This window comes from Lonchura striata, chromosome 15, assembly GCF_050655825.1.
Source record: "Lonchura striata isolate lonStrDom1 chromosome 15, ASM5065582v1, whole genome shotgun sequence".
In the NCBI taxonomy this organism is placed as follows: Eukaryota; Metazoa; Chordata; class Aves; order Passeriformes; family Estrildidae; genus Lonchura; species Lonchura striata.
In genome coordinates this window covers 3,466,319-3,494,022 of record NC_140717.1, presented here as the reverse complement: position 1 = coordinate 3,494,022, position 27,704 = coordinate 3,466,319, and the positions used below count along the sequence as shown (strand labels likewise).

The window sequence follows — 27,704 nt, the reverse complement described above, 5'->3', positions numbered from 1 at the left end:
GGCTGCAGCCCCAGGGAGGGCTGTCCCTGCTGATGGTGCTCCTGCTCCACTCTCCTCAGAAAAGCAGGATGGAGCAGAGGATGTGAGCAGGAAAAGGTGCTCAGGACGAGGCCCAGGGGGCAGAACAGGAGATCCAGGCAGACATGGAAGAGCTGCATTTCCCAGCAGTAGCCCAACTCTGGAGCAGTGTGAATAGAAAAGAAATAAAGGTCTTAAATATGACAGATTAATGGGCTAGAGCTGAAATATGAGATTAGAAATTTCAGAATATGCCTGCATATTCCAGGTGCTCTTTAAATTTGTACAATCCAGTTACTCTATTATGTGCAATTTAATTGCCTAAGAAATCCATATCACTCTGTGCTCTCAGCAGCTGGAGTGGGGGCTCCTTACTTCTGCAATCTTTATTCAGGCTGGTTTTAAAGATTGAAATGTGAGCTCTCCTGGGTGCGGGGAGTTGACTAAATCAAGTGCCAGCCTTAGGCTGGAGCACAAAAGGAGCTGTCCAGCAGCAGAGGGAGGCAGGGTCTGCCTGGCCAGGCTGCCCATCAGCGCCTGGGGTTAACAAAATCCATGGAATCACAGAATCATGGAATTGCTTGAGTTGGAAGAGATCTTGCAGCCCATCCAGTGCCACCCCTGCCATGGCAGGGACACCTCCCACTGTCCCAGGCTGCTCCCAGCCTCATCCAGCCTGACCTTGGGCACTGCCAGGGATCCAGGGGCAGCCACAGCTGCTCTGGGCACCTGTGCCAGGGCCTGCCCACCCTCCCAGGGAACAATTCCCAATTCCCAATATCCCATCCAGCCCTGCCCTCTGGCAGTGGGAGCCATTCCCTGTGTCCTGTCCCTCCATCCCTTGTCCCCAGTCCCTCTCCAGCTCTCCTGGAGCCCCTTTAGGCCCTGGAAGGGCTCAGAGCTCTCCCTGGAGCCTTCTCCTCTCCAGGTGAGCACCCCCAGCTCTCCCAGGCTGGCTCCAGCCCTTGGAGCACCCCATGGCCTCCCCTGAACCCAAACTGGGAGGGTTGGGCACAGCCTGGGCAGCAGAGCAGGGCTGGCACCGCAGCAGGACACAGGAGGGCTCTGGGGCTTCTGCTTCCCAGCTTTGGAGGATGCTGAGCAGACACTGAGGGGGGCAGAGCCAGACCCCAGAGACCCCAGGGCAGGGTCAGCACCACCCACCCCCTCAACTCTGTCCCTGTAAGCAGAGGGATGGAGAGAGGACTCAGAGCCACTGCAGTCACCGACTCCCTGAGCTCTGGCAGCCCTTTCTGAGAAAATCCCAGCTCCCGTGCCTGATCTGGCAGGACAGGAGGACCAGGACTGATCCTGACTGGGCAGGGAGCCCATGGGATGGGCAGGAGCCTCAGCAGGGGCTGAATGCATCGTGAGCCTTCTCCAGGGCTCAGCGTGTCTACCTGGACTGGGGACAAGGGATGGAGGGACAGGACACAGGGAATGGCTCCCACTGCCAGAGGCAGGGATGGATGGGATATTGGGAATTGGGAATTGTTCCCTGGGAGGGTGGGCAGTCCCTGGCACAGAGTGCCCAGAGCAGCTGTGGCTGCCCCTGGATCCCTGGCAGTGCCCAAGGCCAGGCTGGACAGGGTTGAACACTCTGTCTTCTTGTCCCTGCCCATGGCATCCTGTGGTTCTGGGGGATATCAGACACTGAACAGCAATCCCTGATGAAAATCTCACCTGCAAATCCACTCAGGCCCCTCTCGGAGGCACTGGGCAGAGCCAGGTGCTGTGCAGAGAAATCTCTGTGAACAATTCTCTCTCAGACACTCAGCCTTGCACAGGCAGAGCAACCAGCTGAGGGATATTTAGGGTTGCTCCTGAGCACTTAATATAGTTTATATTTACAGCTTAATGGCTTTTCAGCATCACTAACTTCCACTCCAGCAAAAAGACTTCTACTGTATTGCCTCGGCTTAAGTGCTAACGACATCTTCACATTAATAAATATTTTAAAACAGTGGAACTCTAAACTCCTCTGGCAGCGAGCCGGCATCCGCTCAGCTGGAGACATCAGCACACGTGGAAAACAGACAAGGGGAAAACCCCCTCGGGATGCTGCAGCCCTGCTCGAGGCTGCCTGCCTGCCTCTGCACATCCCAGGCACGGCCACAGGGATCCCTGCCCCGCAGCCCTGCTCCAGCCTGTTGTAGAACAAAAATCAAATTAAAGACACACCACCGCTCCAGCCTGTGTCACACCTCTCGTCATGCCCAGGGGCCTCCTGCCCTTCACTCCTGGTGATGGGGCCAAGCCCTCAGCTCTGTGCCCCGCTGCTCCTCAGCATTCCCCTTCCCTCTCCTGATCCCTCTCATGTCTGAGCCCTGCTGGGAGCAGCAGGAGGAACCTTCTGTGTGTGCTCCCACACCTCACAGGCACCCCAAAGCTTCCATGCACACCCCAAGCCCCCACATCCACCCCAAACATCCCACATGAGCCCCAAAGGCCACAGTATGTACCTCAAACCTCCACATCCACCCCAAAATCTCCATGAACACCCCAAACCTCCACATCCACCCCAAAACCTCCATGTGCGCCCCAAACTCCACTCACACCTCAGAGCCTCCACACAGACCCCAAACCTCCATACAGGCCCCAAAGTCTCTCTGTATACCCCAAACCTCAAAATACACCACAAACCTCCCCATACACCCCAAAGCCTCCACACACACCCCAAACCTTCATGTGCACCCCAAACCTCCACATACACCCCAAACCTCCCCATACACCCCAAAGTCTCCATGTACACCCCAAACCTCCATGTGTGCCCCAAACCTCCACATAAACCCCAAACCTCCACATACACCCCAAAGCCTTCACGCACACCCCAAAGCTTTCATGTGCACCCCAAACCTCCATGTACACCCCTAAGCCCCCACATACACCCCAAAGCCTCCACATACACCCCAAACCTCCACGTGCACCCCAAACCTCCATGTGCACCCCAAACCTCCACGTGCACCCCTAAGCTCCCACATACACCCCAAACCTCCACATATACCCCAAAGCCTCCACATACACCCCAAACCTCCACGTGCACCCCAAACCTCCATGTGCACCCCAGCTCCCTCCCAAAGCCCCAGAGCCTTCTCCTGGCAGCCCCAGCAGCCACTGCTGCCCCCAGTGCCAGGGCCCGTGTTGGGGTGTCCCTGGGCTGTCCCCAGGCCCGAGGTATCCCCAGGATCCAAAGAGAGCCAGAGGAGGGCAAATGTCCGGGCTGGCGGAGCGGAGCCCTCAGCCAGGAGCTCAGCAGCTCCCAGTGGCTGTCCCACAGGGATGGAGCTGCCGTGGAGCAGGACAGGCAGAGGAGGGCTCCTGGCACACAGAGGGCTCTGCTGCCCCACAGGATCCTCCCCTGCTGAAATGGGGATGCTCTGCTCCTGCGGAGGCCCTGCACCATCACCCTGTGCCAGAGCCAGGAGCTGGGCAGTGCTGAGGAGCTCCCCTCTCCTTGCTGAAACCCCGGGCTCCTGCCCAGCCCCTTGAGCTGCCCGTGCCAGCCACACCAGCCTTCCCAAACCCAGAGCTCCTGCTGGAAACTCCCCTTGCCATCAGCCCTGGGCATCCCTCTGGCAAGGGAAGGGATTCTCGGAACTCAAAATGTCCCTCAGACATTTTTGGAGGTTCCAGGCCCTGGTCAGAAGCATTTGAGACCCTGGCAGGCAGCTGGAAACAGCTGTGATTTTGGATTTGAACCATGGAATGATTTACCAACCTTGCAGGAAGAACCAGAAGTCACAAAAGTTTAGATATTAGAGTAGAAATAGTCACAAAGTAGAGGGAAGAATTTTTGACTGTTGTACAGGGGGGTTTTGGTTTTGTACATGGGGGTCAGAGGTTTTAAGATGGATTTGGGATTTGGGCCTGTCCTGTCCTTCCTCTTTCTCCTTCCTTACCTCCATGTTCTTGGTGATGTTGGCACTCCCAGATTGGTTTAGAGTAGAAAGGCACCATTTAATATAGGTAATAGGCATTGGGAAAAACTGTAAACATGTAACACGTAATGTGCCATAGAAAAGATAGAAAAGCACCATTTAATATAGGTAACAGGCATTGGGGGAAAACTGTAACCATGTAACACGTAATGTACCATATAAAAGATAGAAAATCACCATTTAATATAGGTAATAGGCATTGGGAAAAACTGTACCCATGTAACACGTAATGTACCATATAAAAGAGAGCAGCAGCCCTGGGTGGGAGAGAAGAAGCAGTCGGGGTCAGAGAGGATGTCAGGGTGTGTGTGTGCCTCTGCCTGAGCTGTGAGCAAACCACAGCAGCCCCAAAAGAAAATCTTTTAGATAACTTGCAATAAACTGCCTTGAGACCGGACAACAGAGACTGCTGAGCCTTTCTTTGGAAGCTCGGGTTGGAGGAGAAACTTTTCCACCACACAGAACCTCTGAACCAGGTCTGGGTTCCGTCAAGGGATGGGATGGGGGTTTTGTGTCCCTTCAAAGGAGACAATGGCACCAGAGCCTCACCTCTGCCACTCCAACCAGCAAAACCAGGGCTGAGAGCAGCAAACACATCAAGAACATGCTGGGCCAGCTCTGCTTTGCATTCTCGGGATGGTTTCCTACAGGAGGGAGGGAAAAACCCCACCCCACCTGGCTATGAAGGATCCAGCTCTGAAGCAATGTTTGGATTGTACAGGAAATTTTACAAAGCTCAGCTGAAGGAGAGCCTTGCCTTGTACAGGGAGAGATAAAAATCCTCCGTGCTCACAAATGAATGTTCACATCTGCTGTGCACAGCATTATCTCACTCAAAGAGGGGAGAAAAGAAAGAAAGGGGAAGGAAAAAAAAGGAAGTGAATGGAACTTAGGATGCTTTTCATTTCCCAACAATGTGCAGCAAACTGTGATTCCTATTCATTAAGAGAGAAGATTGACATTCATTAGAGTGAGCATTAAATTCCTCATTCTTCTCTCTCCTCAAAATGAATCCACAGAGGGTCGTACGCAGTGCTTTCGATATTGAATTTCTAGGAACTACAGCGGGGTTTTTTCCCAATAAGCCAGGCAATTACAACAGGACATGCTTCTCCCTGGATGGGAAAACAGGCAGTGCCTCTGAACCCGCTGCTGCTTCCTTTTCCAGGGGCAGCTCCACATCTGCACCAGCAGCCCACGTTTGCTTCTGAAGGAATTTGGGAAGCAACAGCTCTGCCCCAGAGCTCAGAATCACAGAATCCCAGACTGGTTTGGGTTGGGAGGGACCCTACAGCCCATCCAGTGCCACCCCTGCCATGGCAGGGACACCTCCCACTGTCCCAGGTTTCTCCCAGCCCCATCCAGCCTGACCTTGGGCACTGCCAGGGATCCAGGGGCAGCCACAGCTGCTCTGGGCACCCTGTGCCAGGGCCTGCCACCCTCCCAGGGAACAATTCCCAATTCCCAATATCCCATCCAGCCCTGTCCGCTGGCTGCTCAAATCCGTTGCCCCTTCTCCTGTCTGTGCATTGCCTTGTAAATTGTCTGCCAATGTTTACCAATTGTCTGCCATGTTGGGGTTTGTGTAACCACGAGGTGTGCTCAGATGTGGGAACCCCACCATCCTCCAGGCACACGTAGCTGTGGCTGGGAAGGCAAAAATATCACAAATATTCCCATTCCCACTGCACAGGGAGATCTGATCCCTGCAGAGGTGCCTCTGCATGGACTTGGCTCCCCCACCATTTGTCCTTCCTGAGCTGAATGCCAGAGATTTGGTCCATCCATTCTGGAATCTCAGGCTGCCCAGAGCAGCTGTGGCTGCCCCTGGATCCCTGGCAGTGCCCAAGGCCAGGCTGGACAGGGCTGGGCACTGCCTGGGATAGTGGGAGGTGTCCCTGCCCATGGCAGGGCTCTCTAGATGACCTTTAAAGATCCCTTCCCACCCAAACCATCCCGTGGATCTGTGACAGTGGTGGCTGGACACCTTTAGCACAGGTACCCACACAGGTGGGCCGGGGTGGTCCCTGGGACCCCCTTGCTGGGATAAGGGACATGGCACTTGGTGTGTCAACCAGGGTTTGTCAGACTAAGCCCTTTTCTGAGCCAGAGATGGGGCAGCTGAGAGCTGTTTTAAAAACTTTCATTCCATTTTCAGTCTCATGAGAAGGGTGAGGCAATACAGATGTTATAATTCACACCATCACAATCAGAAGCCAGCTATTTCCTAATTACAAAACACTCTAAGTATTTCCTGGCCTATCAGCTTTAGCCACACCATGCTGTAGATGTCTTAAAGCCAATCATCTAAAATTACCTCTCGTGGGTCCCACTACAATGCATTTTCACAGTTCCATTTCTCCAAAGTATCCAGTCTTGTTTGCAAGGCCAGCTTTGAAGCTTGTTTCTAGCTCCATTTCTCTCCCAGCAATGCCTGCCCTATTCCATGGCATTTCTAAGTCAGCATTTCTTGTCTCAAGGTTTGCACACAGATGCACACTGGGTGGGCCTTCTGTCAGGCTTGGAGAATTCCCTACAAATCCATTTCCCACTCCAGGGCAGCACATCTGGAGAGGAGCCTGTGAGAGCCTCCAGCACCCAGGCCCTGCTCCTGCAGACATGCAGACCCCCATGGAGACTGGGAAGCCTCAGACCAGACAGAGGCTTCTCACCAAAGCACAGCAATTTGGGTGTTTTGCTATTCCCAGGCCACACTCCAAGGTCCAACCTCTGTCCTTAAAGGGCAAACTCACAGCCACTGAATCTCCTGGCCAGGCAGGAGATCTCCTGGAGGAGAGCCTCGGCTGTCCTTGGGGAGCTCCTGCCCTGCTGACCCCGAGCACTGGTCCCACCCAAAGACAAACCCCAAGTGACAGCTCAGGTCACTCTGCAGAGGACACAGCACCAGGGCTACGCCCACCCCGAGCTGCTCACGGGGTTCTCCAGGTGTGCTCTGCTCAAAGGCACAGCTGGGGCTGGCACAGCCCACGGGGAATCACAGAATCATCGGGAGAAACCTCTGAGATGGTTGAGTCCAACCCTTAGGCCAGCAGCACCATGTTCACCACTAAGCCATGTCCCAGTGCCACATCCACACAGCTTCCTGAGCTTTTCCAGGGATGGGCATCCAGCACTGCCATGGGCAGCTGTGCCACCCTGACCACCCTTTCCATGCAGAAATGTTCCCAAAATCCACCCTGAGCCTGCCCTGGCCCAGCCTGAGGCCGTTCCCTCTCCTCCTGTCCCTGTTCCCTGGAGCAGAGCCCGACCCCCCGGCTGTCCCCTCCTGTCAGGAGCTGTGAGAGCCACAAGGTCCCCCCTGAGCCTCCTTTTCTCCAGGCTGAGCCCCTTCCCAGCTCCCTCAGCCTCTCCTGGGGCTCCAGCCCCTTCCCAGCTCCCTCAGCCTCTCCTGGGGCTCCAGCCCCTTCCCAGCTCCCTCAGCTGCTCCTCAGTGGAATAATGGAATGATTCCATGAGAATGGTGCAGAGATCAGCACATCCACCCTGGCAGGGGCTGCCAAAAGCCACAAAGCTGATGTGGCAGCACCTTCAGGGGTGTTAATAAAGGCTTTGGTTGTTGTGATGCTGAAATTCCTCTCCCTCCCATAGTCCTGCCCCCACTGCAATGTCCCTTTGTTTGTCCCACAGGTGCTTCCCAGGAAAGTCAGCCCTTCACCCTGGTCTGAACTGAGCTGGGACAGTCCCATCAGCCATTCCCAGTTCCCTTCCTCTCTCCAGCCAACAGGGAGCTCCTCCTGCCACAGCAGCACCCTCTGGACCCATCCCTGGAGCACGGCACTGGCTTCCAAGCCTCTCCCAGCAGCAGGAGGTGTGTCACTGCTGACAGCTCCGCCAGCCACGGGAACACAAGGGACACAGCCCCCCCTCTGTCACTCAGGAGCTGGCTCTGGCCACCCTCATGTTCCACCCATGCCATGCCATGCCACGCCATGCCACGCCATCCCACCCCATCCCATCCCATCCCATCCCATCCCATCCCATCCCATCCCATCCCATCCCATCCCATCCCATCCCATCCCATCCCATCCCATCCATGCCTGCAGGCATCAGGACAGGGCAGGGCGGGGCAGGGCAGCTCCAGAGCTCTCCCAGAGGAGCCAGCTCCATGCTGGATCATCCCCAGGAGCCGGGCACACACCACTGCTGCTCTTTCCCCGATGCCAGGAGCAGGAGATCCCAGCTTGGTGCCCTCAGTGACATTTCCCAGGAAAAGAACAGCACAGTAAATGCAAAGGTTAAATTTGCATTTTCCCTGTGCTGCTGCAGAGAGCCAGGCAGACATCCAGGAGCTGCTGCCAGCCCGGGGCACGGAGCACCAACAGCCTGTGCCAGCAGGCTCAGGGACCTGCTCAGGTGGCACCAGGCACCTGAGCAAGTGGGAAAGGGGAAACGGCCTCAAGCTGCACACCAGGGGAGCTTCAGGTTGGAAATTAGGGAAAATTTATTTACTCAGAGAGTGGTCAGGCCCTGGATCAGGCTGGAATCACCATCCCTGGAGGTGTTCAAAAAGTGAGCAGACGTGACACTTCACAATATGGTTTGGTGGCCAGGGGTGTTGTTCAGAGGTTGGATGTGATGGTCTCGGAGATCTTTTCCAGCCCTAATGATTCCATGATTCTGTGACTCTCCACAGTGGCCTTTGGCACAAAGGAAAGGACCACAGGCAGTGGAGAGGACAGCGCTGTGGTCCTGCCTCTGCAGGGAGGAGAAAACCACCACCACCGCCTCGTCCCCTGGGAGGGACCTGGGAAGGGCCATGGAGCCACCTCTGCATTTACTAACACAACATCTGCTCCAGGGAGGCCCCAAAAACCTGCCCAGGAGAGCTGCAGAGGCCCCAGATGAGCAGAGTGCTCCCACTGATGCCTCGTGGGATGGTTCCACACCCAAGTGACCCATCCAGGAGGGAATCGGCCCTCAGGGAAGGGTGGGAAGGGCTGGTCCTGGCTGAGCAAGGAGGGCTCTCTGGGACAGCACTCAGGCTCAGCCTAAAGCCCCCAGGCACAGGAGAGCCCCTGGGGCAGGGGAGGAACAGAGGGGTCCCCTCAAGGGTGGCACAGGACCCCCAGCTCAGCACAGTCACGGAACCCCAGGGTCACTGAGGTTGGAGAAGATCTCCACGTTCATAGAGTCCATCCTTCCATCCTCTGGCACCACTAAGCTGTTAAAAGAGCATCCCAGATCCATCATTTCCTATCATCTTCTGCTTCCCAAGCCTTGGCTGCCCCTCCAGGTGTTTGTGGTGTACTCTGAGGGGTCCCCATTCCTGATCTCACCTCCTTGAAAGCTCCTCTGGAACACAAACTGAGGTGGCAATGCCTGAGAGGGAGCAGAGTTTGGAGATGCCCCTCAGCCCAGAACTGTCCCCTGAGGAGAACACAGGGTTCCCAGAGGGGCAGAGGGCACCAGCTGCTGGTTTTGCAGGAGGAGCTGCTCACAGGTGGTGACCCCTTCCTGCATTCCCACAGGGAGCAGGGCTCTCTCCAAGCCTTGGCTCTCCTGCAGCCCTGCCAGAGGTGGGAGAGCTGCAGGCAGGCTGGTGTCCTGAAAATACAACATTGCCCTTGCTGTGCCTGCCCTGGACTTGGGGCCCTGGAGGCCTCTCCTGCCCATGGATGTTCTCCTGTGCCATTTGTCACCACCCTGTCTCGTGTACTCTGTCCCCCTGTTCCATCTTCCTTTGCAGCTGCAGCCCCTTGAGCCCCGTCCATGCCAAACTCTTGGTGTGTCCTCAGCGTTTTGGGTCCTTTAGGAGAGAAAGGGATAAGGGAACTGTAATTCCCCAGGGGAGGAGGCACCAATTTACATCTACACTTTCCATTTCCTACTCACCCAGGGTTTATCCCCCTTCCCACTTCCTCTCAGACATGTGGGAGATGAGAAAAAAAAGAAAGAAGGAGAAGGAGGAGAAGGAGAAGGAGAAGGAGAAGGAGAAGGAGAAGGAGAAGGAGAAGGAGAAGGAGAAGGAGAAGGAGAAGGAGAAGGAGAAGGAGAAGGAGAAAGAAGGAGAAGGAGAAGGAGAAGGAGAAGGAGAAGGAGAAGGAGAAGGAGAAGGAGAAGGAGAAGGAGAAGGAGAAGGAGAAGGAGAAGGAGAAGGAGAAGGAGAAGGAGAAGGAGAAGGAGAAGGAGAAGGAGAAGGAGAAGGAGAAGGAGAAGGAGAAGGAGAAGGAGAAGGAGAAGGAGAAGGAGAAGGAGAAGGAGAAGGAGAAGGAGGAGAAGCCTTTTACCAGCTCCAAACCCAAGGGCTCACAAACTGCCCATGCACTGCTGACCCCAGCCCAGATGCCTGGCAGAGCCTGTCCTTACCCTGTGCTCAACACAACCCTTTTGTTTCATTGTTTTTGATTCATGCCCCTGATTTTTGTGTCCCTCCTGGGTGACAAACAAGCCATGGCCCATTCACCTTCATGATTCGTGTGCCCATCCCACGCTGATTTTCAGCCCTGTCCCATGACAGACCAAGGGTGCAGATGTCCCCATGCCCTGCCTGCTCCCCACGTGTGTGCAGAGTGTCACACAGCCAGCCCAGTGTCACACAGCCAGCCCAGGGTGTGCAGTGTCACAGGCATGTCCCTGCTCTGTGATTTTGGCTCCATCCTGGGTCCCCACAGGGCTGTGCCCATCCCCTCCTCCTTCCAGGGCACGAGGGGAGCTGCTCTGGCAGGATGGCCCCTGGCTGGCTCAGGCTCCTTCCCAGGAGCTGTGGGGCTGCCCTTGCAAACCCTGCTCACTCCCTCTCCCCTCTGCCCCTCCCAGCCAGGTTCTGGCTCCCATCACGGTGAGAATTCCTGTGCTGTTTGTGAAGAATGCATATTTTATGATTGGCTTTACACAAATGTTACAATGAATATTATATATGTAATGTTAGAAAGTTACGCTGTCTTAATTCTCTTACATAGTGTGTTAAGTGTAGTTTTAGGTTACAACATAATGTTAAAATAGAGACTGTGTATGTGGGGGAAGTTTTCTTTTAGGAATGAGATACTTGCTTTAAAGAACACCTAAATCTTCCAAAGGAGAGGCATTTATGGCTTCTTATCAGAAGAAGCTAATTTCTTCAGGCCTTGCTCAGACTCGAAGATGCCAAAGAATTAAAAGAAACACTTGACATACAACAGAGAGAGTTTCTTGTTTAGAACAGAATGTATGCATAACCATGAAGGATGTATGAATATTCAACAAGTGTATTGGTTTAAGGGTGATTCTTTTGTTCACAAGTCATGTTTTCGTGACTTAGTGTCCGAGAGCATCCGGACGTCCATAATTCTTTATTTTTTATTATCTTATAATTGTCCTAACTCTAAACCTTATTACTCTAATTGTATTATTATTTTTATAACCATTTTATTATTATTAAACTTCTAAAATTTTAAAAACCAAGTAATTAGCATTTTTTGCATTGTTAAATCCCTGTCCATCACTGCCCACCTCGCCCCACAGAGCTTTAGGGGCTTTCACACCAGATATACCACAGAGCTTTAGGGGCTTTCACACCAGATATCCCACAGAGCTTTAGGGGCTTTCACACCAGATATGCCACAGAGCTTTAGGGGCTTTCACACCAGTGTTCCCACAGAGCTTTAGGGGCTTTCACACCAGATATGCCACAGAGCTTTAGGGGCTTTCACACCAGTGTTCCCACACCGATCCTGAGGGGTGGCTTCAGGAGCACCACTCAGGGCACAAGGTGGCAGGGAGTCGTGCTCACATGGGCCATGGCAAGGCCCTGATTTTAGGAGGAGTTAGAACTCTCAGAAACCCGGTGAGACCAGCAGAGCCCCCACACTTCCAGAGGGTCCATCCAGCCGGGGCAGGGAGGAGAGTGCAGAGCACCCAGGAGCTGGGAGGGAGCAGGGCTGGAGCAGGCACAGGCTGAGCTGGGGGGTCCTTGTGGCTACAAAAACAGGATCGCAGAATCCTGGGATGGTTTGGACTGGGGGGACCTTAAAGCTCATCCAGTGCCACCCCTGCCATGGGCAGGGACACATCCCCTGGCCCAGCTGTCTCCCCATGCAAAGCACTCTGCACATGGCCCAGCTGGCCCCAAGTTAAACTTTTCCAAGCTCCCAGTAAATCCAAGCTCCCCAGGAAATGGCCAAACCCAGTGTTCTGAGTCAGACTCTGGCCCTGCAGCCCAGCTGGCCACCCCAAAGCTCAGGATTAATTGTAAGCCTTGAGAAACTCTAGGAAAGCCAAAAATAAACAGAGAGAGCAAAGCATTTCCCACAGAAAAGCTATGGCAAAGGAAAGGCTCTCCTGGGCTGGCTCCCCAGGGCAGCTCAGGGATCATTTATTGTGCCACTGGCACAAATGTCTCTCCTTGGCTGCGCTGTCCCCTGGAGCTCCCTTCCAGCCTGGGAGAGAAGGGAACAGGGACTGGACACGATCCCCGGCCAGCAGCACCCCCAGCCCCTCACAGAGGCCCTTCCCAGGGCTTTGGGACCACGCTCTGCACCCAGCAGAGGACACGGCCTCAGGAAAACAGGAACAGTGCTCGAGTTTAAACAACCACTGTCTGATTTCCAGACCCCACATTGACCCCAGAGCCCCAGCAGCAAAATTTGTGTCATGGTAGAAGCTGGGTCTTGGTGAAAGATTGGGAGAAACAGCTCCTTGGGCTTGTGGGTGACACCAAACCCAAGGGTGTGACCTTGGAGGTCACCTGAAGATGAAGCTGCACCCCTCAGCCAGGCTCTGCTGCCAAGCCCAGCCGAACCCTGATGTCAGAACTGGAGCTTCAAACCTCGAACATCAATCCTGGAACATCAATCCTGGATAATCAATCCTGCAGGAGCTGAGCCAGATCCCCCTGTCATGCCCGGGGAGGCTGGGGGAGCACAATTCCTTTGTTTCCCACCCAGAAGGGCCAAAATCCATTTTGTGGCCTGAAACGGACCCAGCCAAGTGGGGGATCCAGCAGCTCTGCCCAGAGCTGTGCAAATGTGGGGGAGCAGGGTGGGGTGAGAGATGCAGCCCATTGTGGGAATCCAGAGCTTCCCTCTGGCTGCCCTGGGACCCTGGCAGGGGTCAGGAACCCCCTGGACAGAGCCCCCAGAGACACTGGCTGTGATCTCTGGCCATGCAAAAGAGTTTTCAGTCTCACAGGGTGAATTACCAGCTCTGAGTGTTTGATATCAGTAATAATTAAGTGTGGCACGGGTGCAAAAGTAAAATTTTAGGATTCTAGATGAGGGGTCCAAAGGGGACAAGCTGGAGGAAATTGGGTGTGCCTTGTCCTTTTTCTCCTTCTTCATGCCCTCCATGTTTCACTGTGGTGTTGGCATTTTTCTGTTGGTTCAGGCTGGGGACACACTGTCCAACGTAGGTGACAGATCTTGGCACGTTCTTGTAAATGCAGCCCAGGGAGTTTCTGGTATTGAATGTTTGTCACATCCCACTGAGGGCAGAGCCCCACACGCTGCCCTGCAGGACAGAGCTGGGCAGGGCAGCAGAACATGTGAGAGATAAACAGAATAAACAACCTGGAAACCAGCACAGACCAATGATGGCTTCTGCTTTGGCAGCGGGGCTGACAGACAGAGACTTTCCACAACCTCAGGATCATCAATAGCTCAGATTCTGACAGCCCATGAACCCAGCCTGGGCAGCTGCCCCTGGATCCCTGGCAGTGCCAAGGCCAGGTTGGACAGGGTTTGGAGCAGCCTGGGATGGTGGGAGTTGTCCCTGCCATGGCAGGGTGGCGCTGGATGGGCTGTAGGGTCCCTCCAAACCAACCCAACCCATTCCATGTTTGTGTGGCTCCTGAGCTGCCCTGCCTGGCTGGCACATGGGTAGGGCACGGCAGCTCTGGGCCCTCCTGCCTGCCCACAGCTCCCAGCTGTGCCCTGGGTGACAGGACAGGGACAGCAGGCAATGCTGCCTGCAGCAGTGATCCTGGGGACATCCCTGTCCTGAGCCCAGGGGACAGCAGGCCCCACTGCTCCCACTGCTGCTCCTGTGCCAGCCGTGGGTGCAGAGCAGGTCCAACACCTGGTCCCCATGGCCCAGCAGTGTCCCACCACCCTCCCTGGGACAGGGTGGCACATCACTGGACAGGAGCAGCTCCCACTGCTCCAGGAATTCAGGAACAGGAAAATTCAGTGCCACAGATGCATGGCATGAAGCATGCGGGAGGCACTGGGAGGGGTTGTGTTTGGGGCTGGAATTCTCCAGGCAGGCCTGAATTCAAACCATGTCTGTCAGGCAAAGGCAAGCTTCAGCTGGTTCCATCTTGTAAAGTTAAAGGTGAATGGGGATAGAATTAAACCAACCAATTAAATTCAGCCAGCAGAAAGTTGTGCCGGGGCAGCTCAGGCTGGAGAGCAGGAAAGGTTCTTCCCCCAGAGGTGCTGGCACTGCCCAGGGAATGGGCACGGCCCCGAGGCTGCCAGAGCTCCAGGAGCCTTTGGACACCAGGGATGGACAGGGTGGGGTTGTTGGGGGTCTGGGCAGGGCAGGGGCTGGGCTGGATGATCCTGTGGGTCCCTCCAGCTCAGGAGATTCTGTGATTCCATGAAGCAAATGGCAGCAGGGGTCCAAAGCAACCAGGCTTCATGGTGGCAATGTCCCCAGAGGTCCCAGCCCCCCAGACGTCCCACAGGAGAGCCAGAGGAGCTGTCCCAGCTGAACTTTCAGGCAGAAGCTGCCAAATCTCTTTCAGCCCTGGGACACTGAAGGCTCCTCCAGCCCCCAGAGCCATTTCCAAAGCCATTCCTGTCTGTCAGCCCACAGCTGGATGTGCAGCTGTTCCGGGCTGCAGATCCTCCCAGGGCAGGGCAGCAGCAGGAATTGTCACACTCCTGGAGACCCAGGGCAGCCCTGTGCCACCGCAGAGTGCTCTGCGCCTGGCAGCAAAAGGGGCCTGGAAAACCAGGAGGGGAAGTGTCCTAGGTTATAATATTGGGACTATTCCGTTGCACCTGAGCTGCAATCCCTTTCTTTCCTTATCTCGTGACTCGGAGATGAGTCCCTCCAGGGGACCTGTTCTTTTAGCCACATGGCTGATAAGATCACAACGTTCTATTGTGAGAGGCTCCGCCCAGAGGGAGGAGCCAAACGATAGCATCAAGGATATAAGCGGGGTTGTACAGACAGCAAGGAGATCCCCTCTTCGAGAGGAACAGCTGAGACCTTCTCTACACTGGACCTCCAGAGAGAAACTACATCAGTCTCCAGGAGCACTGCTTGGACAGAACCATATCTGCCACCACTGCCCCAGCCAGCGAGTGTCAGGTTGTATCCCTAACTCTGTCAGTGCTTCTTCTTTTGTGCTATTGTATGTATTTGGTTCTTTGTTCCATTTCCTAATAAATTGTATTTCTGACTTCGAGCCTCTCGCTGGTTTTGCTCTTCAAACAGGACAGGAAGGAATCCTGTTTGGAAACTGCTGCTCCCTGCTGAGCTGGAGAGGGGGCAGAGCCAGAGAGCACCAGAACAGCTCCAAAGGCCTGGGGCGCAGGGCAGGGATGCGGTGAGCAGCACGGGGAGCGCAGCTGAGCAGCAGGGAGCAGCCTGCAGCCCTCCCCACCCCGCGGGACGCGATGCTGCGAGCGGGGGATGCTGCCGGGACCGCTCCCGGCACACGGGCTGCTCGCAGAGGGAAAGGACAGACAGCCCTCTAGTGTAAAGCCAATGCTAGCCGTGCTTGCAGGCCACACAGAGCATTGATCGGGGCCACATCCACCAGGGAGTGTGCTTGGCAAGGAGCCCGAGCGCAGGGACGGGGATTTGCTCACACCACAGCTCCCACTGCTCCTGAAAGCGTGCCAGTGCCACAGGGATGTGCCATCCCAGAGTCCCAGACTGGTCTGGGTTGGGAGGGACCTTAAATCCCATCCCACCCCTGCCATGGCAGGGACACCTCCCACTGTCCCAGGCTGCTGCAAGCCTCACCCAGCCTGGCCTTGGGCACTGCCAGGGATCCAGGGGCAGCCACAGCTGCTCTGGGCACCCTGTGCCAGGGCCTGCCCACCCTCCCAGGGAAGGATCCTGATACTCAACTTAGACCCACTCTCTGTGTGTTTGAAGCCATTCCCCGTGTCCTGTCCCTCCAGATCTTCGTAGTGCAAAGATCTCTGACCATTTCTCTCTGCAGAGACAAATCCCACATTTCCAAACTCTGGACTTGCTCTGAGGCTTTCCAACGACCCCTGTGGACAGGGGAGAGTGTGGAGCCCTCCCAGCCTTCCCTGGCACCCCCAAAGGGATTCTGAGAGCCCAGCTTGGCCAGCAGCTCATGGCACATCCCTGCAAAGCCCCCATGGGAGCAGGAAAAGCTGAGTTTGGGGGCTGCAAAGGTATTTTCCTTTCCCTCCCTCCCCTCTGCTGAAGAGCCAGGCTGAGTTCCCACCTCCCAGTGCACATGGCTGTGTTGTGCTCAAGGATTATTGTCCATGGCTCCCACCATCACTTACAGCCTTAAGAAAGAGGCACAATTAAAATCAATATTTAAAGTCATCAAACAAGCAGAGGCAAATTTGAACAGCCCCACAATTCACTGTGACATAACAACCCAGGGTGCAGGGCTGAGCGCTGAGCTGCAGTGCCAAGAGCACACTTCTGCCCACAGTCTTCAAAATTTAATGAAAACACACCAGTTTTAAACACTTCCCCAAATCCAGCTCACAAAACCTGTCACTTTGATGTGAATGGTCCCAGTCTCAGACTAATCTGTCACTTTTACTTCCTCTTTAGTAGCTAAAGACGCAAATGAACTCCCTGCAAACCGCACAGCTCCGGGAGGAGAATTTAACAGCCAGATGGTTCTTGCAAAAGATTGGTTTTTAACAAAAAAATAAAAGTGAACCTGTTTCCCCCACGAGCAGCTCACGGGAGATGAGGTGACACATCACAAGGCACTGCGAAGTGTGACATTAGAGCATCACTTCTGCCACAGAAATGCCCCTTCCTAGAGCACCATGTAAATCACAATTATCACTAATAAGGGACCAATTAGTGCAAGGCACTGCAATTATCCCCTGCACTCCGGGAAGAAAGGGAAGCGTGGCACTGGAATGCAAACATCCCTTTGTTTCCAGCAGAAGGTGCAGCGCGGAGAGGGAAAACCAAGCAGGAGTGCTGGAAAGGCAGCAGGTTCCAGAGGCAGGCAGGGAAGGTGTCCAGCTGCAGTGGGACAGAGAAGCTGGGATGGGCTGGAAGCTCCCCAGCTCCCCTCCAGGCACTGAGCTCCCCCACTGCTGGATCCCTTTGCTCTCCCTGGACCATCCCTCCTCCGTGTGGAATTGCAGCTGGGGGTGGGATCAGAGCACAGCTGGCAAGAAAGGCTCTGCAGCCCATGATCAAGGACAGAAATGCCTGGCCAGGAGGTTTCTGTGGGTCAGCTCCAGCAAACAAGCACCATGGAGCAAAAGGGTTTGGATCCTCTCAGGATGCAGGTCCTGGTGATAGTAAAAGGGTTTAAAATCATGGGGATTTAGGGTTAAAAGGAAAATTAAGCTTAGTAGGCCCTGACAAGAAAATGAATACCCAAAATACAGGAAGACTTTGTACCTTACTAGAACTGCACCTGTGTAGCTGGTACACGATAAATGATAGAAATGTTGGATGTGATGATTGTTTAGTAATTAAATATAATTACTGTTTAATTGTAAGAATAATCATGAGAAACTGTGGTCAGGGGCCTAAGAAAGATCACGAGAAACTCATGGTTGAATAAAGTCAATCTATACAATAGAACAATATAAGTTTAATAATTAATATGTAAGTTACATAATGATAGAATATAAAATGCGTTCAGCTTGAAAGCCGTGTCGGAGTCAGATTTGGGGCTGTACCCCTGATTCCCAGAGCTCTCAATAGAAGCACCTGCAGATAATCATATCCTGTGATTTTTTTGTGTTCCTGAATGCTGACACTGGAAGGAAGAAGGAGCCGATGTCCAGTCCTTGTCCTCGGCTGGCTGGGCTGGAACTCCACCAGCCCCATCCAGCCTGGCCTTGGGCACTGCCAGGGATCCAGGGGCAGCCCCAGCTGCTCTGGGCACCTGTGCCAGGGCCTGCCTACCCTCCCAGGGAATGCTCCCCTCCCATATATGCCCTAGTATATCCTACAGGGTCAGACAGAGGGAATTATGATGGTTGGACTTGGCAAAGAGAAGGTGAAGGGAGATTTAATTCCAGCCTCCAGCTACTCCAGGGCAGTCAGAAGGATGGCAAGGCAAACCACACCTTTGTGTGCCAGGTGACACAGCAAGGAGCCACAGCCAAGAACTACAGCTTGGGAGCTTCAGTTTGGAATCAGGAAAAGCTTTTCAATCAGCTCCAGCACTGGGAAAGGCCAGCGAGGCTCCATCACTGGAGGTTTCCAAAGCTTGGACGGAGAAATCCACAGCAGAGCTGAGCTGAGGTGCAACAGCCCCGTTCTGGAGCCCCCCAGCAGCCCCTCCAGGATTCTGGGATTTGGCCAGGTTTGTGTGTCCTCAGAGAAGCCCCTGCCCCTGCAGGCTGCCAGGAAAGGCTCCCAGCACAGGGGGCATCTGAGGATACAGAGCTCCAGGGGAGCTGTTTAATTACCATTGATGTGGACACCAGGCTGGGGCAGCTGGAGCCAGGCCACATAAACCTGGCCAGGGGCTTCTTCCCAGCCACCAAAGCAAACACCAGCACAGGAACACATCTGCAAGGGTCTGCTGCCACCCTGAGTGTTCCTGCTGCCACCCCGAGTGCCCCTGCTCCATCCTGAGTGTCCCTGCTGCCACCCCAAGTGTCCCTGCTCCACCCTGAGTGTCCCTGCTGCAACACCGAGTGTCCTGCTGCCACCCTGAGTGTTTCTGCTGCCACCCTGAGTGTCCCTGCTCCATCCTGAGTGTCCCTGCTCCACCCTGAGTGTCCCTGCTCCATCCTGAGTGTCCCTGCTCCACCCTGAGAGTCCCTACTCCATCCTGAGTGTCCCTGCTTCATCCTGAGTGTCCCTGCTGCAACACTGAGTGTCCTGCTGCCACCCTGAGTGTTCCTGCTGCCACCCTGAGTGTCCCTGCTCCACCCTGAGTGTCCCTGCTGCCACTCTGAGTGTCCCTACTCCATCCTGAGTGTCCCTGCTGCCACCCCGAGTGTCCCTACTCCATCCTGAGTGTCCCTGCTCCACCCTGAGTGTCCCTGCTGCAACACCGAGTGTCCTGCTGCCACCCTGAGTGTTCCTGCTGCCACCTCGAGTGTCCCTGCTCCACCCTGAGTGTCCCTGCTCCACCCTGAGTGTCCCTGCTCCATCCTGAGTGTCCCTGCTCCACCCTGAGTGTCCCTGCTGCCATCCAGAATGTCTCTGCCACTGCACCTGGCTGTGACCTGGCTTTTAGCCCTCTTTGATACCTGCCCAGCACCTCACAGGGAGCCAGCACAAAGGTCAGCATCACTGCTGCCCCAGCCCTGCCACGCCCAGGGACAGAGCCAGGCACCCCCCGCTCAGCAGAGGGACAGGGAGCACCCATGGGTGCTGACCCAGGCAGGTGACAAAGGGCTTGGGCTGCCTCGGCCACACAGCCCATGGAGCTGAGGAGGAGGACAGGGTATCTCCATCCTGGGAAAGACATCCATGCTGGAAGGACAAACCCCTGAGCAACCAGATCTAGACAGCTCCAGAGGTACTCCAGGTGTATCCAGGTGATTCCTCCCAAATACTCCATGATTTCATGAAAGCAAATATTCTGAGCCTGGCCTTGCCTGACCCATGCAGACAGGAGCCAGCACTGCTACGTGAGAGTCATCAGGGTGATGCCTCACACTGCTGAGCTTTCCTGAGACAGAACCAAAAACCCTGGAGTGTTTGTGTTTTCTTGTTTCCAGTCTCCTCGATGCTTTGCATGTGCTTGTGGAGTGTTTCTGCTTTCCTTGACAACCGAGGAGGATTCCAAATAAAACTCAAGTGCTTTTCTAATCTCCTGGTTCCAGGAGAGGGACAATAAATGCTGTAAAATCTGCTGGTGCTGTTGATCAGCTGCAGCGTGAAGGCTGGGAGGAAGGTGGGCCAGCCCAGCGACACAAACCTGCTGTGGATGCAGCAACAGCCCTCAGGAGATCATCAGTCTTGTCACCTGGCACTGTGGCACTGCTGAGGAGGTGATCAGTGACTGCTCAGACTCCACAGTCCAGCTCTGGGCTGAGTTTCAGCATCTCCTGGGTCCCTTGGGACATAGCTCAGCATCACTCTGAGGGACATGCTGGAAAAGCTGAGACTACATCACAGAAAGACTCATTGACATGGGCAAGGATACAAAGGAGGCAGCAGCAGGGCCAAGACCAGACTCCAGAGCCCTTCTGGGAGCACTCCAAAAGCAAAGCAGGCACGGCCAGGGTCTGTGCCACACCACGGGATGTGCTCTGCCCACACACAGAGCCCAAGGGCAACAGCTGTGTCACCTGGTGCCACTGCCCTGAGCCCACACACCCTCTGAACACCACACAAGGGGCAGCCAGCCACTCCAGACTCCCATTCCTGTGTGTCCCAGCAGGCTCAGGCACACAGCTCAGGCTGAGGTCAGTTTGCACATTTGAGCAAACTCTGCACGAATTCCTCCAGCATCTCTGTGCAAGCACGGCAGGATCCACCCTCAGCCTCTTTCAGCTGATTAAGACTTTTCAGTGCAATTGTCCCCTTTTCCCTCAGCCTCTGGAACCTCCAGGAGTTGCAGCCACAGCAGGAAAGGGGAGGAGAAGGTGGGCTTTGTGTCTCACCAGCCTCACTCCTCCCTCCCACGCCGCTGTGATGGAGAAGCCCTGACACCCTGCGACTCACAAATCCCAGACGGATCCACCTGGCTCTGGGACACAGCACAGAGCTTCCCACATGGCCAGGAGGGACCAGCCCTCCCAGAAACTCCCAGCTGCTGCCTCTGACAGCCCCTCTGTGCGGTGGTGCAGGGTACTCCTGTTCCACGGGGGCTGTGCCTCCTGCATAAAGAGAGAAATCCTCCTCAGGAACATCAAAAGAGGAGCCTGGCACTCGGAGAGCCGTCTTACTGAAGGTGACGGCAGCAGAGAGCATTGCAAACCCAAGGGGAAGAGGAGGCACAGCTGGTGAGAGCGGCTCCTTCCTCACCCTGCAGGTGAGTCCCGGGCTGCAGCTCCCAGCTCAGCCCCCGAGCCGCCGGCACAGCAGCCCAGGGAGGCTCAGAGCAGAAATCCGAGCTCAGCTCTGTGCAATCTGCCTCCTCCTGCTTTGTGTGCAGGCTCTGGCTCCGGCGATTCTCCCTCTCCTTGCGCATGGCTCAGGAGGATGCCAAGGGAAGGAGCCCCAGTGCCCTCCCAGCAGGGTGTGCGTGCAGGGGTGCAGCAGCCTCCGAGCATCCTCCTCTTCCCTGCCCCCAGTCACAGGCTCCTCACTGATTCCGAGACAGAAAATGTGGAAAATTCCCATCTGTGCTGCTGGATTTTGGTTATTCCTTTGGAAGGCTCGGAGGCCAAAGTCGTTGTTGGGGTGAGAATTGCACAGCACAGGGCCCGTGGCAGCAGGCGCAGCCTGGCACAGGGAATGTGGGATCCCAGCTGTGCATCCCCGTGGCCCTTGCCAGCTTCCAGCTCCACGGGAGGAGCGGATGGAGCAGCAGCCGCTCCCCTGCCCTTGCATTCCCGGCCCCTGGAGCAGTGGGAGCAGGGCAGAGCAGAGCGGGATGCTGTGAGACAAACTGTGCCCTTGCTCCTTCCCACCAGTGACTCCTTCTCCTTCCCACTCCTTTATGGACACAGCAGGCTCCTGGAGGTTTTCCCAAAGCAAGCCCGGAGCTCCTGAGCTCGGGATTGCGGGAATGAATGAGGGGCCCGGCTGGTTCGGCACGTGCTGCCCACAGCCCTCCACACTCCTCACTGCTTCTCATTAACTCCTCCTCTGGCCCAGCTTTGTCTGGGAAAACATCCCAGATCCAGCAGGGAACAGCGATGTCTGCACCAGCTCAGCGCCCAGGCACCGAGTGGTGCAACAGCACCTCCACCTTTTTGCCCTAAAATTCCTCTTGGAGCACATTCCTCTTTAGAAAACCTCTCCAAACGCAGCCTTTGTTGGGCCCAAGGAATACAGGTCTGAGGTCTGTGCCGCCGGCTGGGAAAGGGGGACAAAGCCCAGAAAATGCAGAGCACCCTTGATAAAAAATTTACATTATAAAGACAGGAAATACAAGATAATGCAGTGAATGGTGTCTTCTCTCAAGAGGAAAAAAGAGAGCTGCTCTCACATCGGTGATGTTGATGAAGGTTCTCATATTACAAGGGTTTGTAGTCGGGTTAAAAAAAAAAAAAGAATAAGCATAGAAAGCCCTTTTTCAGTAAAAATGAATCGTGTTAATAAGGCAGCAAGTGCTGAGAACAGGGAAAGCTCTGCCTGTCCAACTGCCCCTGGTGGCTATTTCTGGCTTACAAGGCACTTGAAGCATCCTGGCAGCCCACAGTGGGAAATGTAGTCCAGATCCAGCAGGATGGACACTCAGCTAAACAGAATCCCCCAGGTTTGTAAGGACTTTCCAGCCAAACCTGCCAGCAAGCCAGCCTCTCACAGGAGCAATTCATAAACTGCAGCAAAAAAGCAAATAATTCAACCCCAAACTCCTCCAAGCCTTGTTCTATAAATAAAGCCGTTGTAACACAGTTTTTATATTTCATTATTCCCCGCGTCGCTCCGCACGCTGCTGGCGGCAGCCGGGAGTGTCACTGCGTGGGGAGGGCAGCGCTGCAGCAGCAGCGGGGATGGAGCAGGGGGGACCGGGGTGTCCGCACCACACCCAGCGCCCGGACTGCTCTGCCAGCCCCGCGGGTGGCACAGAGCCCCGCACAGCCCGGCCCCGGCGGGCCGAGCCGGGCACCGAGCCGCCGGGCTCCGGTCGATGGCAACCCCCGCGCCCCGGCAAATGGAGGCTCGGGTACCAGCATCCCCTCAGGGCCCGGGGAGAAGCTGGCAGCCGAGCCTGCTCCCGAGGTGTTCCCCGAACGAGAATAATAAATTGGCCATTTCGCGTTTCAGATGGACACAAAGCCTCTCGAGGAGGCGGTGTGCGGTGTGGATCACAGCTTGGATGTGTCCTTTGATCGTCACTAATAAATCAGCCAGAGTGCCCTCCAAAATAGAAAGGAAAAGAGAATTATATCTGTGTCACTGACGGGAACGGGAAGCGAGCTGGAGGCAGCGCAGCCGGGAGCAGAGTCCGAGCAGCCAGAGGCTCCGCACGCCCAATCCTGCCCTGGCCAGCGCCTGGCCAGCCCGGCAGCTCCCACGGTGGGCCGATCCCTCCAGTTAAAAACTGCAATCCGTGGGCTGGGTTCCCGCGAACACACCTGGGTGGCAAAGGCTTCCCGAGCGGGCTGAGCCCGCATCCCGGCAGCGAGGGTCCCTCCCGGGCTGGGGCCGTATCCCGGTGCCCCCGGAGCCCCCGCAAGCGGCCAAGGCACGGCGGGACCGGGGGGCTCCGAGCGCCGCCGCAGCCCCCGGCCCCCGTGCCAGCCCTGCCCCAGCCCCAGCCCGCACACCGGGGCCGGGAAACAAAGATTGTCGCCAAAGTCCACGGAAAAGGGCTGGCTCAGGCGCAGTCCTGCCGTGCCAGCCTGCGAGCTCCGTGCCTCTCCCCCGGCGCAGAGAGCAAGTGGAAAGGGGGTTCAGTCCCTGCACCCCCAGCCCTTCCCAGCCTCTGGCTGGCGAACACGAAGCGGCGGGACCCTCAGGGAGGGCTCTGCGGAGAGCCCCACCGCAGCCCGGGAGCCGCTGCCCCCCGGGAACTTCCCCGTCCGGAGGCTCCGCGGGCGGGACGGGCTCGGGGAGCGGGGCCGGAGCTCCCCGGGTGGCCGGGCTGCGAGCGGGGCGAGCCGGGCTGCCCCATCCCCTCTCCCGCCCGGCCCGGCCCCTCCGCCGCGGGCTGCGGGATGTGGGCTGCGGGCTGGGGACGCGCTTCTCCCCGAGGCACCAACTTCGCCCGGTCACCCCAAGGCCGAGCTGAGCCAAGCCGAGGCTGGGCGGCGGCTGGGGGGGCTTAGCCCGCTGCTCTCCTTCCACCCCGCTGCTCCCTTTCCATCATCGCTCTGTCCTCCTTCCATCCCGCTGCCGTGCTCCGCGGCTGGAGCCGAGCCGTGCCCGGCGCTCGCTCCCCCTCCGGCCTCGCCTCCGCTCCGCGCCCTCCCCGCCGCCTCTCCCGGCCCGGCCCCCGGCCCCTCTTCCCCTCGTGGGACCTCGGCCGCTCCCGAAGACCCCACGGGGAAAAAAAAGTTGCAGCGAGGGAAGTTAGCGGCGCCGGGCGAAGTTGGGGCCGCGGCCGCCGTGCCCTGCCCGGGGGAGCCGCGGCGGCGCAGGGGGACCGGGGCGCACCTACCTTCTGCTATCGCCCTCTTCATCTTAGGGCTCGGGGAAGGCACGTCTGGAGGCGCAAAGTGGAGCGGCGGCAGTACAATCCTTGGGAAAGCGGGGCAGATCCCGGAGCCAAACTTCAGCCCGAACGGGGAGCGGCGGCGCACGGGGATGGGGGGGCGCTCCCGGTGCCGGCGCCCTCGCTCATCGGGGGAATGAGCAGCCCCCGAGCTGGAGTCAGCATCCAGGCGAGGCTCCCCCTCCCTGCCTCGCCTCGCCTGCCTCCTCCTCCCTCCGCCCGCCCGCCGCACGCACGGGGCCGGGGCTGCGGCGGATCCCGCGGCGGGGAGCGGAGCCGGCTGCGCTGGATCCCGGGAGCCAGCGGCGAGCGAGCGGGGATGGAGAGGCGATGAATGTTTTATGGGATCATGTGGTTTGACGTGAGAGGAATCAGCCTAGATCGGATTTACTGGCTGGAGGAGTGAGCGGGAGGACGGGGGAGCCGGGCACGGGCTGGCGAGGGGAGGAGGGGCCGCTCCGACGGCGGCGGCTCCGCGGCGGAGCCCCCGCGGTGCGCGGCCGCGGCCCGGGCAGGGCTGCGCGGGGCCGGGGCCTCATTCCTGGAGGAGAGGTGCCACCTAAAGGAAGCGGCGGAGAGGGACGCGGCGGCACCGGGCCGCTCCTCCTCCCACCTCCCGCCGCAGCCGCGCCCGCACCGCCCCGGGGACCGCGGGGACCGCGGCTCGGAGCCCCTCGGGAGGCACCGGAGAGCTCGGCGGCTGTTTTCACCTGCTCTGGATCTGCGCACCGCCGAGGCGGCGAGAGACATGCGAACCCGCGGTGCCTCCTCTTCCTCACCAGATTCGGCTGCTGCGGGTGCGGGGCCGCTGCTTTCCCGAGGGATGAGGATGTCAGGGAGCCCTTTGGGTACAGCCCGAAGGAGAACTCTTCCCTGTGCTGAGCCTTCTCGTCATCCCTGCCCTTTGGGGTCAGTCTCCCGCGGGCAGGAAGGACAGCGGCTTGCCTCAGTTTACCCAAAGAGCACGAGGGTTACACGGTAGCTGAAGCAGGGTGAAGCTGGAGTCCCACCCTGCTGAGCCCTCCGGCAGCCTTCCCTCTCCGGGAGGGTCAAGGGCTCCTGCACAGGCAGATCCCATCTGCAGCCATCCCTTCTGAGAAACAGAAATGCGGATTTTTATTAAGTGAACTCGTTTGCTCAGTGAGGAAAGGAGGAGGGAAGGATTGTGCCGGGGAAAGCTGAACAATATGGGGAGGTGGTGGCTCTGTCCCTGTTAGGCAGACGTTCAGCTGCCACCAGAGCCACGGACAATGGGTGATATGTCTGTATGCATGTGAAACCCCACTTGGAACTCTGCATACAGTCCTGGTGTCCCCAGCACATGGGACACAGAACTCTGGGAGCAGGTCTGGACTGGAGCCTCTCCCCTATGGAGCCACGCTGGGAGCTGGGATTGCTCAGCCTGGAGAGGAGAAGGTTGTGTGGAGACCTCACAGCACCTTCCAGGGCCTGAAGGGGCTGCAAGGAAGACAGAGAGGGACTTTTCATCAAGAACCAGAGTGCCAGGACACAGGGAATGGCTTCCCAGTGCCAGAGGGCAGGGATGGATGGGAGATTGGGAAGGAATTGTTCCCTGGGAGGGTGGGCAGGCCCTGGCATAGGGTGCCCAGAGCAGCTGTGGCTGCCCCTGGATCCCTGGCAGTGCCCAAGGTCAGGTTGGACACTGGGCTTGGAGCAGCCTGGGCTGGTGGAAGGTGTCCCTGCCATGGCAGGGGTGGGAATGGATGAGCTGGTTCCTTCCAGCCCAACCCATTCTGACATTCTATAATGTGTCTAATTACCTTTACCTGTGTACACCAGGAATAGGAATGCTACTGAGCCTTCACTCCTCACTTGTGGTTTGTCACCCCAATATTGGCCTTCTCTTCCAGCTTGCCCTCAGGATTGTTGTCACAACCACATCCCTCCAATTTCCACCTTTCCTGTAGGCATCACTGCACGGTGAGCCAGGGTTCAGTTTCTCCTGTGTGCCAGATCCTCTCACCACACCCAGAGGGTCCCTCACACTGACCCAGCCCACAGCCATCTATGGAAAAAAGAAGCTCACCCAAAGACAACCAGCTGGACACTTGGGGCAGCTGGAGGTGATTTGCTCAGTGTGGGCCTTATTTGTGCAACAGCCTCAACTAGCCCAAGGTCCTGGGCTCAGAATCACAGGATGGATTGGGTTAGAAGGGATCTTAAAGCTCACCTGGTTCCAATCCCACTGCCGTGGGCAGAGATACCTTCATTAGGTCATTGAAAACCCATCTGAAAATGACCCAGAAGAGCTGTCCAGACACCCTCTAATGGCAAATGAAGTTCTGTGCAGCCCAGGGCCTGCAGCCCCTTCCTGCAGCCCCCTGGAGGACAGCTGGCACCTGGGGAGGGCAGGGGGCTCCCTCTGGCCGCTCTCTTTCTGCTCCTCCAGAGTGCAAAGGTGCAGAGATGATTCCCTAAAGCTCTCCCTTCCCACACCTGCAGTCCAGCTGAAGCATCCCCTGATCTTCTCCAGCCCTTCTGCCTCACCTGCCCCCTTCCCTCTGTTTGCTCTGGGTGACTCCAGCTGTATCCTGCCCATCCTGGACTTTCCAGGAGGCCTGCACACACTTAATGAACAGGAGAGCTCTTAATGAATGTGCTGCCAGAGGAGCATTGTGCCCACAGGGCCACAGCTGGGCCACAGCTGGAACACTTGAGTCACTTTTGGATGCTTGGGCCAGTCCATGGCAGGTCTGCTCTGAAGGAACAGAAGGGTTTGCTGGGAATGCCAGGAGAAGTGAGGTCTGGGAAGAGACAAGGAACATTCCTGTGCAATCTGCTGCAGCACATTCTGCTGTTGGTTTATGGACATCTCCTGGGAGGGAGGATGATCCCACCCTGCCCAGCTACTGCTGCAGTGGCAGCCCAGCTAGCACAGGTCAGGAACGTGCTGCTCCTCCCCTTTGAACACACCTGCCAGCACTCCTGTTTCAGCAGTGCCCTTCCACTCCACCATCCCAAGCGGTGCAGCAGGGGAGAGAGGTCACCGACGTGTGGGGCATCAAAATAGCTGCAGAAGAAAGGACCCTGGAGCTGGAATTCCCTGGGAGAGGGCTGGAAGGTGAGCAGGAGCACTGAAGGAGTTAATTGAAGCTCTAGTCACAGGCCTGAAAATTCCAGGTTGTACCAGGGAGGCAGCGGTTGTTTTTTGGCTGACATTTCTGAAAGGTTAATCTGGAAACGGAGAGAGCACATCTGTACAGGGCTGGGGCTGACTCCGGCTGCAGATTCCTGCCCCTCCTTGGGCTGCTTGGCCCAGCAGCTGTGACAGAGTCACCATGAGGCAGCGTGGGGCTGTGACCTTGGCAGGCAGAGATGCTCCACAGTGTCCTGGAGCAGCTCTGCCTGCAGGCCGG

At 56.7% G+C, this 27,704-nt stretch overlaps 1 protein-coding gene across 1 annotated transcript in view; it reads right to left on the bottom strand.

The window, feature by feature from the left end:
- RTN4R (reticulon 4 receptor) overlaps positions 1-24,841 on the bottom strand; it is an 85,577-nt gene extending 60,736 nt beyond the window's left edge. The window contains exon 1 of the mRNA XM_021536745.4: positions 24,274-24,841. Coding sequence (XP_021392420.1) covers positions 24,274-24,295 — 22 coding nt within the window. The 5' untranslated portion in view covers positions 24,296-24,841. The remainder of the gene's footprint in view (positions 1-24,273) is intronic.
- Between the last annotated feature and the right edge of the window lie 2,863 nt (positions 24,842-27,704).